The following is a 13,035-nucleotide window of genomic DNA, read 5'->3' as shown; positions in this document are numbered from 1 at the left end:
AGGCTCGGGTGGCAACTAGAAAGAAATTGTTCTCTAATTAGGATCTCTCTAAGCTCATCGTACTCCTGCGCTGTCCCTGAAAGTTCAATCCATCTGTCGAAATAATGACAAAGTCGGGCGGCATACTGTGTAGCCGTCTCACCATCAGCTGGCTTTCCTGTCCGAAATCTGTCCCGGAATCCTTCCACGGTGAATCTAAATCGCTTCAGTAAAGCAGCTTTCACCTTTGCATAGTTGGCTGCATCGGTCGGCGTCAGCCTACCGTACACACTGAGCGCTTCACCACTCAAGCAAGTACTCAAAGCAGTTGCCCATTGATGTTCCGGCCAATTCTGGCTCTTCGCAATCGTCTCAAATTGGTGAAGGTAGGCGTCAAGGTCGTCCTTCCTTTCATCAAACGCTACGAGCAGCTTGTTTGGGTTCAAGCGGAAGCCGTGATCTTCCCGTTCGCTGCTTTCAACTCTAGCTTGGACGGGAGTTTCGCTTCGCTGTTGCAAACGGAGCCGCTCGAGTTCCATCTCGTGCTGACGCTGCCGTTTCCTTTCCTCTCTTTCTTCTTTCGCCCTCTCAGCTGCCAGTCTTTCTTTCTCCAGCTCCAGCTTCAATTGCAGCTCTCTTTCTTCTTTCAGCTGTCGCTCTTTTGCCTCTCTTTCTTCTTTCAGCTGTCGCTCCTTTGCTTCTCTTTCTTCTCTCGCCCTTTCGGCTGCCAACTTTTCTCTCTCCAGCTCCAACTTCAATTGCTGCTCTCTTTCTTCCTTCAGCTGTCGCTCTTTTGCCTCTCTTTCTTCTTTCAGCTGTCGCTCCTTTGCTTCTCTTTATTCTCTCGCCCTTTCAGCGGCCAGCCTTTCTCTCTCCAACTCAGCTGCCTTTTCTTCCTTGACCCTCTCTGCCGCCAACCTCTCTCTCTCCACCGCCTCTTTCTCCTTCTGGCTTACCCATTTCCGTAGTTCGGCGCCGGAAAGACCCATCTTCTCACCAAGCGCAACTAACTTTTCGAGATCCATTGTGTCTCGCAACTCGCAAATACAACCTTGCCGCGTGCAAAAGTATCTGCCTAAATCAGTCTATCGGAACACTCCCTTGCACTCGTTAACGAGAACACTGAACAACACACAGAATCATTCCGATAGCAGTATCACCAACTCGAGGCTCTTTCCTACTACTTTGGACACACTGTGCACCAAAAGGTCCTATGTCGCGGACGGCAGATTAATTGTCACACAGGTCCCGTTTATTAGGGAGGCGATCGCCGGGCTAATTCCAAGGGCCGAAGTATCGGCCCCTCGAACCGCACCACGAAAGCGTGGACAATTTAGAAGTGGTCCTATTTGGCGCGCCAGCGGACGCCGGCTGTGGCCCAAAGAACAAGTCAGAGCCGAGAGTTGATAAACAACAAATTATATTCTCAAAATTGGCAGATCGAAAACAATACACGAGAATGCACACTCCCCAATAGTTACATACAATACGTCACCAAACAAACAACGTACTACACAGTACAATCAACCACACTTGAAACAACGGACACAGACAACAATACACACTACAATGCAGTCGCATGCATTGAACAACCAAGACACTTAAAGACTAAAGAGATATAAAACCTATTCAGTCCAAAGTCCTTGGGACAAAAGTCTGAATGATACTCTTCCGAGAATCACTCACTCAAAGTCCAGCGTTGTTGTCGTTCCGCAGCTCTCGAAGTTTCTCTTCCAGGAAACCTCCCGTCTTCAATTGGCCACTCTTCCAACTTCAACTTCTTCGCCGGAACACGTCGGCTTCACACACGCAGCTGTTGCCCCGCGTCTTCGCTCGATAGCGGTAAACACACACTCTTGCCGGTAGCTCGAGTCGTCACCCCTCAGGTGGAAATCCTCTTCACCCCCGGCCTCGTCCCTACGGACCAAAACTTCGCCGACTACACGGCGGAATCCCTACGCACTCTGGCGCTAACTTCCGTCTCCTCCTGCTTTCTCGTCTCGGCTGCTCGATTAAATACCTTCCGCGCCACCTTCCAGAAAGTTCTCCTCATTTCGTCGGCGCGATACGCAGCGAAAGCTGGGGAGAGGTGCGAAACGGTTCGACTGCCCTCCCCGGAGGATGATTCAACTCGGTATGACCCCACCCCGTTCGTTCTAGAAAAATCGCGGGCTTGCTGGGCCGCCGATGCGGGGTGAGGAGGTTCGTCTGCGACGCCACGCTTCCGCGGGGAGAGCGCGCGCCCGGGGAGCCTCGGACGTTTGCTTTCTTTTTTTCTTTTTTTTTCCTTTTGACCTCGCGGCGTTTCTTCCGCCCGTTGTCGCAAGAATTTGGCGGCGCGCTCTTTTTTTAGCGCTCGTTCTGTGACATAGAGTGCTATCACGAGAACAAAGGTCATTAATGTGGTGCCAGGTTAGTGGTCGAAAGGAAAAATATCCCCGTAATATTTCTCTTGACTGCTCACACAGGCAATAGCCTAGCAATCACTTCAGAAGTGAGATAAGATAGAACGACTAATTAGTGTATGTGCAACTTTCAAATTTGTCCAAATGCACATATCAGGGTTCAATATACGCAAAGCTTGGTCCTGCCACTAAGCTCACTGTACTTACACAAGTGCTTCCGGTGACCCTGGCGCCTAGTGCATAGATGCCACACACAAAAAAAGATATACAACACTTCGATTGATAGCGTACCAGATAACTCTGTCTGCTGCTGATCGAACAATTTATACGTGGTATATACATCTCTCATTGCAGGAGTTATTCAGCTGATCGTGATGTGTGAATACGGTCGCTTCTTTTCGTTACCTCCTCTCGGGCCGAAATCATTGAGACCATCGAAAACATTATTTATTATATACATATAAGCCACACTAATTTATCTTGCGCACAAAATTTCATCGTTTAGAAACCACAATTATTTATTTTCTGCTTCTCCGTCCCACCTCGTATTCTGATCTAAATGCCATGCGGTCTTCCCTTTCCCTCTTCCTCCATAAAAATTAGAGCAGGCTACGCATCTGGTCAGCTAGGATCTAGGTGCATGGCCAGGAACCCCAAGCTTAGCGGTGCTCAGTGATGAACGCTCCAAAAATGTCTTGTGGAATAGTGGAAGCAGCGTGGGAGCCCTCACTGTGAAATAAAAAGGGATGTTGGTGCCTGAGATTACCATATTGCCACGTTCCATTTCACAAGTTTTTGTTATCGTTCCGAAACACCACACGATTCTCGGTGCAAACCGCGCCTGCAGGTTTCGAGAAGGTTCCGGACTGTAGTAGATCATTTCGATAAGATCACGCCCACTGTGCGAACGGTACAGATTGTTCTGGAACCTACGCCACCGCCAGCAATAACGCTAGAACGTTCGACGGCAAGGGTATAAATGCCGACGCGCTTCGCCGCTAGTCAGTTGTTGATCGAAGGCCGACGCTGCGTTCGCCGCTATCAGTCCGAGACTGCTATCTGTGCAAGACTGCTGCTGTAATTAGACTTTCCCTTTACCGGGCACAGCTTCGCCCAAATAAACAGTTAAATCCGAACACGAAGTTTTCTGTCTTTGGCCACGTCACGACCCCGTGACATCTGGTGGAGGTGCTGCTTCGTTCATGTACCAGACGCCCCCGTCAAGCCGTGAACGCAGCCCCCGTCGCGGAGAAGACACCGACGCCAACCAAGAGCAGCAAACGAGCCGCCGACAGCAAGGTCTCCCACCGGAGTACGGCCTTCTACAAGACAAGGCGCGGAAGACCAAGACCATGACCTCGACTGCAGCGACAATGACAACCGGAGCGTCCCAGCCCACGATCGTCATTCATCAACCCAGGGAACCACCAACGTTCCATGGCTCATCGTTTGAAGACCCGGAAACCTGGCTAGAAACATACGACCGTGTGGCCGCCCTCAACCACTGGGACAACGAAGAAAAGCTCTGTTTTGTGTACTTCTACCTGGAAGACACCGCAAGGACCTGGCTAGAGAATCGGGAGTCCACGCTCCGAACGTGGGATGTCTTCTGCGGCGCCTTTCTGCAAACGTTCGCAAGCGTCGCTCGCAAAGAGAGGGCCGCTGCTCTACTCGAGACCCGGGTTCAGCTACCAAGTGAAAAGGTTGGAATTTTCACAGAGGAGATGACCCGCCTATTCCGTCACGCTGACCCAGACATGCCTGAGGAAAAGAAAGTTCGTTTCCTCATGCGAGGGGTCAAACAGGAGCTCTTCGCGGGACTAATGAGGAATCGACCGAACACCGTCCAAGAATTTGTATCCGAGGCGACCACCATCGAAAAACCGCTGGACATGCGCACCAGACAGTATAATCGTCGCCTGACTCCAGAATGCGCTGCTGCTCAAGCCAGTGACTCCGACGACCTGCGTGAAACGATCCGAGTGATCGTGCGGGAAGAGCTGCGCAAACTGTTGCCTTCGGCGCAGCCCCAAGTGGATTCGATCGCCGACATTGTGCGAGAAGAAGTCCGGCAATCGCTTCGAATTAACGAAACACCGCCGCCCGAGCCAAAAACTATGAGCTACGCCGCTGCAGTGCGCCACAACGCTCCTCCCCGTCCACGCCAAAACGCCACCCCGTCACACTTCCGTCGCCAGACGCCACCGCCGCCACCACCCCAACCGACGTCCTACCGTTCCCCAGCGGGCCAGCGCAGTGCACCGAGGAAAACGGACGTTTGGCGTGCACCTGACAACCGCCCGCTCTGCTACCACTGCAGCGAGGCCGGGCACACATACCGCCGTTGCCAGTATCGACAGATGGGACTGCGTGGCTTCGCCGTCAATGCACCGCGTCCGCAGCCAGGAGATCGGCCACGTGACATCGCCGACTACCTGGCAGGAACTCAATGGACACCACGAAGTCCTTCCCGTTCGCCGTCCCCCAGCCGCCGCATGTCACCGCACCCCCGGCAGTACTCTGGCCCAACGCGGGGCCGGTCTCCTAGCCCGTATTCGGGAAACTAAGGGCAGCAACCGATGGAGGTGCGCTTGCTGTGCGACGAACTACCGAAGATCCTCCGACGACGACGCCGACGCGACGGAGCTTTTTGAACACAACACCAACCAGGCAAAGCCCTGAAGGCAAAAGCTTACTTACCGAAGGTGGCCGGACGACGCAACATGGAAGCAGCGGAACAAGCCGACGCAGCCGTGACCCGACGCCACGCCCTAACTGTAATGCGAGACGGCGAACTAGCGACCTCGACGTTCTTATCGACGGCCACAGTGTGACTGCTCTCGTCGATACTGGAGCCGACTATTCTGTCATCAGTGGGTCGCTCGCCGCGAAGTTAAAGAAAGTTAGGACAGCTTGGAAAGGCCCTGAAATCCGCACAGCCGGAGGTCATCTCGTAACGCCTGCAGGAATCTGCACAGCGAGAGTCACCATTAACGGCCGTATTTATCCTACAGCCTTCGTAGTCCTAAAGCATTGCTTGAGAGATGTCATCCTTGGCATGGACTTCTTATGCCTCCATGGTGCTGTCATCAACCTAAAAACAAGGTCAATAACGTTATCCACAGAAGAAGCACTACCGCCGCGCACCCCGTCAGGACACCATGCCTTGAATGTGCTGGAAGAACAAGTCACCATTCCGCCTCGCTCAAGCGTCATTATTTCAGTCGGCGCTCCTAAATCACCTGACTTGGAAGGCGTCGTTGAAGGCAGTCAGCATCTGTTGGTCACCCGAAATATTTGCGTCGCAAGAGGAATCGCAGAGCTACGGGGAGGCAAAGCAACGGTTATGCTCACGAATTTCAGCAATGAGTACAAACATGTGAACAAAGGAACAACGGTCGCATACATCGAAGAAATTGTCGAAGCCACCAGTGCTTTCGCCCTCGCCGATTCTGCCGAACCTGCTCAGAGGAACCAAGCCCCTCCCATAGCTTTCGACGTATATCCCAGACTTCCGAACGATAAGCAAGAACAGCTCAAGGCCCTTCTCCTGCAATACGAAGATTGCTTTTCGTCGTCATCGAAAATTCGGCAGACCCCTATCACGAAACATCGAATCATAACCGAAGAAAATGCCAGACCACTCCGTCAGAGTCCGTACAGGGTTTCGACGCGAGAACGTGAGCCAATGAAGAGACAAGTTGATGAAATGCTGCGAGATGACATTATCCAGCCGTCCAAGAGTCCGTGGGCATCCCCCGTGGTGTTAGTGAAGAAAAAGGATGGGACCCTACGTTTTTGCGTCGACTGCCGCCGCCTGAACAAAATCACAAGAAAAGACGTGTATCCTCTCCCACGAATAGACGACGCACTTGATCGGCTCCATAACGCCAAGTACTTCTCGTCAATGGACCTGAAAACTGGCTATTGGCAAATCGAAGTCGACGAAAGAGACCGAGAGAAGACGGCGTTTATAACACCGGACGGCCTCTTCGAGTTTAAGGTGATGCCCTTCGGCCTTTGCTCAGCGCCTGCAACTTTTCAACGCGTTATGGATACAGTACTGGAAGGATTGAAGTGGAAGACTTGCCTTGTTTACTTGGACGACGTCATCGTGTTTTCCTCGAGTTTCGACGAGAATATTCGGCGCCTTGAAGCTGTACTTCAAGCCATCAAGACTTCCGGACTCACACTGAAGCCAGAAAAGTGCAGATTTGCGTATGAGGAGCTCTTGTTTCTGGGGCACGTTATCAGCAAGTCTGGAGTTCTTCCCGATCCACGGAAAACAGCCGCCACCGCCGACTTCCCGCCGCCCACTGACAAGAAAGCCATGCGCCGATTTCTGGGCCTGTGTGCCTATTATAAGCGGTTCGTGAAAAACTTCGCCCGCATCGCCGATCCTCTCACTAACCTTACCAAGGCCGACTCGGAGTTCAAGTGGGAAACGCCACAGGAACACGCTTTCCAGGAGCTTAAACATCGCCTCCAGACGCCTCCGTTACTTGCCCATTTCAACGAATTCGCCGAGACAGAAATACATACTGACGCAAGCAGCGTAGGTCTTGGCGCCGTTCTTGTGCAGAGGGCTGACGGACTTGAAAGGGTTATTAGTTACGCCAGCCGATCGCTATCCAAAGCAGAAGCAAATTATTCCACAACAAAAAAGGAGTGCCTCGCCATCATCTGGGCTACGTCGAAATTTCGCCCCTACCTCTAAGGCAGGCCCTTCAAAGTTGTGAGCGACCACCACGCCTTGTGTTGGCTAGCCACCTTTAAGGACCCTTCAGGTCGCCTCGAACGATGGAGCCTGAGACTTCAAGAATATGACATTACTGTGATTCACAAGTCCGGCAAAAAACACTCCGACACTGACTTTCTCGTGCGCCTGTCGACCAACCGCTACCCGACGACTCGGATGACGACTACTTCTTGGGAACGATAACTACCGAAGACTTCGCTGAACGACAGCGGGCCGACCCGGAACTTAAAGCCCTAATAGGATACCTCGAAGGCAGGACCGCCGAAGTCCCGAAGGTATTCAAGCGCGCACTTGCGTCGTTCTTTCTACGAAACGGTCTTCTACAAAAGAAAAACTTTTCACCGCTTCTAGCTAAGTACCTCCTTGTGGTGCCTTCAGCTCTGCGACCAGAACTCCTGCACGCCCTGCACGACGATCCGACGGCAGGGCATCTCGGTGTTTCCCGCACGCTCGCAAGGATACAAGAAAAGTACTACTGGCCACGTCTTACCACCGACGTCACTCGTTAAGTGAGGACATGCCGGGACTGTCAGCGACGCAAGACACCGCCGACAAGGCCAGCGGGACTTCTGCAGCCAATTGATCCACCTTGCCGACCTTTCCAGCAGATTGGTATGGACCTACTGGGGCCGTTCCCGACGTCGGCTTTCGGAAACAAGTGGATCGTGGTAGCTACCGACTACCTCACCCGCTACGCCGAGACAAAAGCCCTGCCAAAAGGCAGTGCATCCGAGGTAGCTAAGTTCTTCGTCGAAAATATCGTCCTACGTCACGGCGCCCCGGAGGTCCTTATCACCGACAGAGGAACGGCATTCACTGCCGACTTAACTCAAGCGATCTTGGCATACAGCCAAACAAACCACCGCCGGACGACAGCGTACCACCCACAGACCAAATGCCTCACCGAGCGGCCTAACAAGACGATCGCCGACATGCTGTCAATGTACGTCGATGTCGAACACAAGACGTGGGACGCCATTCTTCCGTATGTGACCTTCGCATACAACAGGGCGGTGCAGGAGACGACGCAGATATCTCCATACAAATTGGTCTACGGAAGGAGCCCGGCAACGACGCTCGATGCCATGTTACCCAACGTCACCGACGAAGAAAACCTCGATGTGAGCGAGTACCTTCAACGCGCCGAAGAAGCCCGACAACTTGCGCGTCTCCGTATCAAGAATCAACAGACGACCGACAGCCACCGTTACAACCTTTGACGACGCTTCATGGAATACCAGCCCGGTGAACGTGTTTGGGTGTGGACGCTGATACGCCGACGTGGACTAAGTGAAAAGCTTCTGCGACGATACTTCGGACCGTACAAGGTGGTTCGACGTCTCGGCCCACTTGATTACGAGGTTGTCCCCGACGGCATCACGAACTCTCAACGACGCCGATCACGACCTGAAGTCGTCCATGTCACGCGCCTAAAGCCGTTTCATGCACGTTAACAAGCTGAAACAGTGTTTTTTGTATTATTGTTGTATTGTAATTTATTCATTGTACTTTTTTGCATAATTATTGTACCTTCATCTTTAGTTAAAGCATCGGGACGATGCCTTTTTCAGAGGGGGGCTATGCCACGTTCCATTTCACAAGTTTTTGTTATCGTTCCGAAACACCACACGATTCTCGGCGCAAACCGCGCCTGCAGGTTTCGAGAAGGTTCCGGACTTTAGTAGATCATTTCGATAAGATCACGCCCACTGTGCGAACGGTACAGATTGTTCTGGAACCTACGCCACCGCCAGCGATAACGCTAGAACATTCGACGGCAAGGGTATAAACGCCGACGCGCTTCGCCGCTTGTCAGTTGTTGATCGAAGGCCGACGCTGCGTTCGCCGCTATCAGTCCGAGACTGCTATCTGTGCAAGACTGCTGCTGTAATTAGACTTTCCCTTTACCGGGCACAGGTTCGCCCAAATAAACAGTTAAATCCCAACACGAAGTCTCCTGTCTTTGGCCACGTCACGACCCCGTGACAATATTTTACACGATGAAATAAAAAGCGTTTCGTTTCTTCTTGGCAAAGAATGGGCAAATTAAAGTAAAACGCAAATTCAATCTCTACAGCTTGCCAATAAGTTTTGCAGTCTCCACACATTCAGACTGTTTTTAGCTTTGTTTGCTATATTTATATTTGCAAGCCTACAAAAACTATGCTCACAAGCATGTCTTTTAAAGCTGAAGAAAAACACACCGGCAATGGCATAGTTAGGTAGGCTTCCCAATCTTCTGCCTGCCTGCCTGCCTGTCTGTCTGTCTGTCTGTCTGTCTGTCTGTCTGTCTGTCTGTCTGTCTGTCTGTATGTCTGTCTGTCTGTCTGTCTGTCTGTCTGTCTGTCTGTCTGTCTGTCTGTCTGTATGTTTGTCTGTCTGTCTGTTTGTTTGTTTGTCTATATATCCCTCTGCCTACGTCTGGGTGCTTTGGTGATGCCCTTCCCCCCCCCCTTAACTTGGGTGAACCAAAATTAGTATGGGAGGGTAACACCATATTACAATTATGACTCGCTGGTTGTGACAAATAATCTGACGATCCTGTCGCGTAAGTCATCAAACCCTTTCTGCGAGATACGTGTGACACATAACCGCATGGCATGTGCACGTAGGCACCAAAGATGTGCAGTTATGAGTCAAAAGTTGTTGACACTTTATATCTGCCCAGGAACGCCGAGAACCATCATTGGCACTTTCATCCTGAGGAACGGCTAAACTGGGCAGCGTTGACCCAATGAATGTAAAGAATAAATGTCGGGGTCGGAGCAGTTATCGAACCAACGCATTCTGCGCGACAACCAAGTATTCGACCACAGTGCCGCGCCAAGCCTCAGGAATGATTTTCAAATACGCACCAATGTACGCGAATGTATATTGTGGTTCCAGTGCTGACTATTAATTTTTACAGATGATACATTTATACTCGTATGATTCAGCTTTTACCTCGGGATTACGTACCCTAATAGCGTCAGATGCCAACAGAGCGTTGCCGCAACATTAACTAACTTGCTTCGACATCGTAGATACGTTGCGTGGTACAAGGGTAAATTATAGTTAATTGCCACTAACTGAAGTTGTAGCAGTGTGCAGGGCTATTATCCTCGTGAGCACCAACGCTACTTGTCAGCTCCCCGCTTCTGGTGTTGCTAATACCAATGTTGTGTTTGGCATTGTCATGCAGCTGTAAATGACTGGTTATATACAAATATTTACCACAAAACGGAGCATACAACTTTTGCACGTAATATTAGCGTGGATATGTAACGTTACATTCATTAAAAAGCAACACAGTCACCTGCATTCCGCCTGCTTCGCGTAACTTCGATTCCCCAAATACGTTGGATTTGCCAAATTTTTCTGATGACAGACCACTGTTCGCACCAATCTCCTTTGCACCTTTAGTGCCATTCCTTGTCCGGGCACAGCTCAAATCAACGAAATTATCTTCACCAGATGCTACTGCTTTCTTTCCCGTCCCCAACACGTGAAAATATAACTCTATATTAGCTACATTATTTAAAACTAACAGACAAGAAACCGAGGAATGTATAGGAGATCGTATTTGTAGGTAGTATTGCGGAAACGTGAGCAAGCTCAGCAAGTGTGATTTCCTTCTCTTTTCTTTCCCTATATTTCCGTCATAATACCTAGAAATGAGATCCCCTCTATATCTCTCAGCTGTCTTGTTTGTTAGTTCTAAGGAATCTTTTTGGAAAACTAGCGAAGAAAAACGAGCCCCTAAGTAATCTTTTTCATTCGTTTATCCGCAGCAAGGGTCTCGTTCTGCTAGACTAAATGTCTTAAGACTGTATTTGAACAACTCAGCTGCAGGCTTGTAAACAGACGCGTGCTTTGTTACGCCTACAAAAAAAAGCGCTGCACACTCGCTGTCTTGGTTAATAGCGACGCTCTAACGTTTAAACGCGCAAGCAGACCCCCAAAAATGGACTGAGACATGACCGCTACTGTAGCTTCATTGGTAGAGCGTCGGACGCTTTACTCGAAGGTCGCAGGTTTGGTCTCTGCCAGGTGCAAGTTAATATACGTCATCTTTACTTTCTCCACATTTACGATGTAATAACTGCAAGTAATATCCCCTATACTTTCCTTGGATATCTTTTTGCGTGCTCTCTCTTTTTCGCCATCTTTGACACTCTTGCATCTTTTTCCCCGGTGTAAGGCAGCATACCGTGCCTTCTATGCTGGTTAACATACCTACCTCTCCATTCTCTCCTGTGCATACTTTGTCCGTTAATTGCAATTGTTAATGTATTTACCAAAAGAAATTTCAGCCCTTAAGCATTCCCTGTGTTTGTCTATGAAGCCATTTATGGGAGGTTTCTTGGCACCACATGTTTTTTCTTTTAGTGTGCATTTGCGCACGTTTACTCACTGTCAGGGACTGCTCGGTCCTTCCGGCGAAAAGGACAAGCCTCGGCAGATCAGGTTTGTCACGAACAAGGCTGTTCACGTGCAGTTCAGGTCCAGCTTCAAGGATCACATGGGCATTGGCGCCCCCGAAGCCGAACGAATTAATGCCTACAGGGCCACCCGGAAAACGCTCGTGCTTGGCAACGACATGGATGCTGCCGTCGTGGAGGTGAGGTATTAGGGCGTTGGGCACCTTGAAGTGCAGGTTTGCGGCGATCATGCCTGTCTCAAAGGCCAGGATAACCTTTGCCACTGATGACACACCTGCAGCAACACCAATTGTATAGGGGCTTTTTAATGCTTAAGTGATATTTGTCACTTAACTTGCACACATACCTCTAACAATAGTTTCAAAAAAAACATTCAGCCGGAAACGTCTTGTTGAGACTTTCTTGCGGGATAGTTCGTTCACAGCTTTTAAACGTTTTCATAGTTGCTGAAGATACAAGGACACGAGCCGAAAACAAAAGAACACTGATACAGAAGAAATATTCTCTACAGTGGCCTGAACAGAAATACTTAGTAGTGAGCACGACGTTTTATATTGGCTGGACGCCTAATTTAGGCCTTTATGGGCAAGATTGACTGCCACCTCGCCTTCTAACCTTGAGTTAAAGGTCATGTTAAGTTGTCTTATGCATGAGAAATATTATATCCAATGAGGTCCATGCATTAACCTGTGCTGTCCGGATAAGAAAAAAATGCCTAGCCTTGTGAAACCCATAACGGTGCATGATGCAGCATTATATTTCATAGACTGCGAAAATGGGAGGACAAAAAACTTGGTAGCAGTTGTACATACTGACTCAACGCTTGCCCTAAATAGGCCATGATCAAGTAATGTCATAATGACCCTTTCTAACCGCAACTTACACGGAATGTGTGCTTAGCTCAAAGGAATACTTTTGGAAGCGCGGTTCTAGGTTCGATGGTGATAAGGGCGTGAAGCCTACCGCTGTATCGAAGCAGTTTCTGTGATAGCAGACACTCTAGCCTAAATAAGGCTCAAACGTTTCCCGCTGGTGAGAAAGCATTCGAATAAATTGTTTTGCCGGGGTTTGTTAGGCTCCCGTTATGACCCTGGCTAGTTATGTATCCCGGCCGTAGCAGCCGCATTAAAGTTGAGTAAATCATTCACGATTTTCCACTATACGATTTCATCGTGCGTTGAAGAACCCTATGCAGCAGGAATAATCCACAGAGCAACAATACAGCATGCCTTATAATCATCTCGTGGTTTGACTCCAAAGCCCCAGCTATTATCACAACTTTTTATCCACGGAACCTAAGTACCTGTGTGAGAATTATACGGCAAACATTTATTCAAACTTGAAGTCACAGGAGCTCTGCTAAATATTCGGGTCAAGGCGTCCTTGTATGCACTTATTCTGAACACCAGGAATTCGCAAAGCGTTCTCACTCCACAGCAATACCAGTGCTGGTACGTTTTCTTAACGAGGT

General features: G+C 49.9%; 1 protein-coding gene across 1 annotated transcript in view; it reads right to left on the bottom strand.

The window, feature by feature from the left end:
* The window catches only part of LOC119179104 (fatty acid synthase), a 192,656-nt gene that overhangs the window by 95,095 nt on the left and 84,526 nt on the right, over positions 1-13,035 (bottom strand). Inside the window, exon 7 of the mRNA XM_075869593.1 lies at positions 11,537-11,838. Coding sequence (XP_075725708.1) covers positions 11,537-11,838 — 302 coding nt within the window. The remainder of the gene's footprint in view (positions 1-11,536; positions 11,839-13,035) is intronic.

Source organism: Rhipicephalus microplus, chromosome 7 (assembly GCF_043290135.1).
Source record: "Rhipicephalus microplus isolate Deutch F79 chromosome 7, USDA_Rmic, whole genome shotgun sequence".
Lineage (NCBI taxonomy): Eukaryota > Metazoa > Arthropoda > Arachnida > Ixodida > Ixodidae > Rhipicephalus > Rhipicephalus microplus.
Note: the sequence above shows the minus strand (reverse complement) of the source record. Positions and strands in the feature narration are given on the sequence as shown.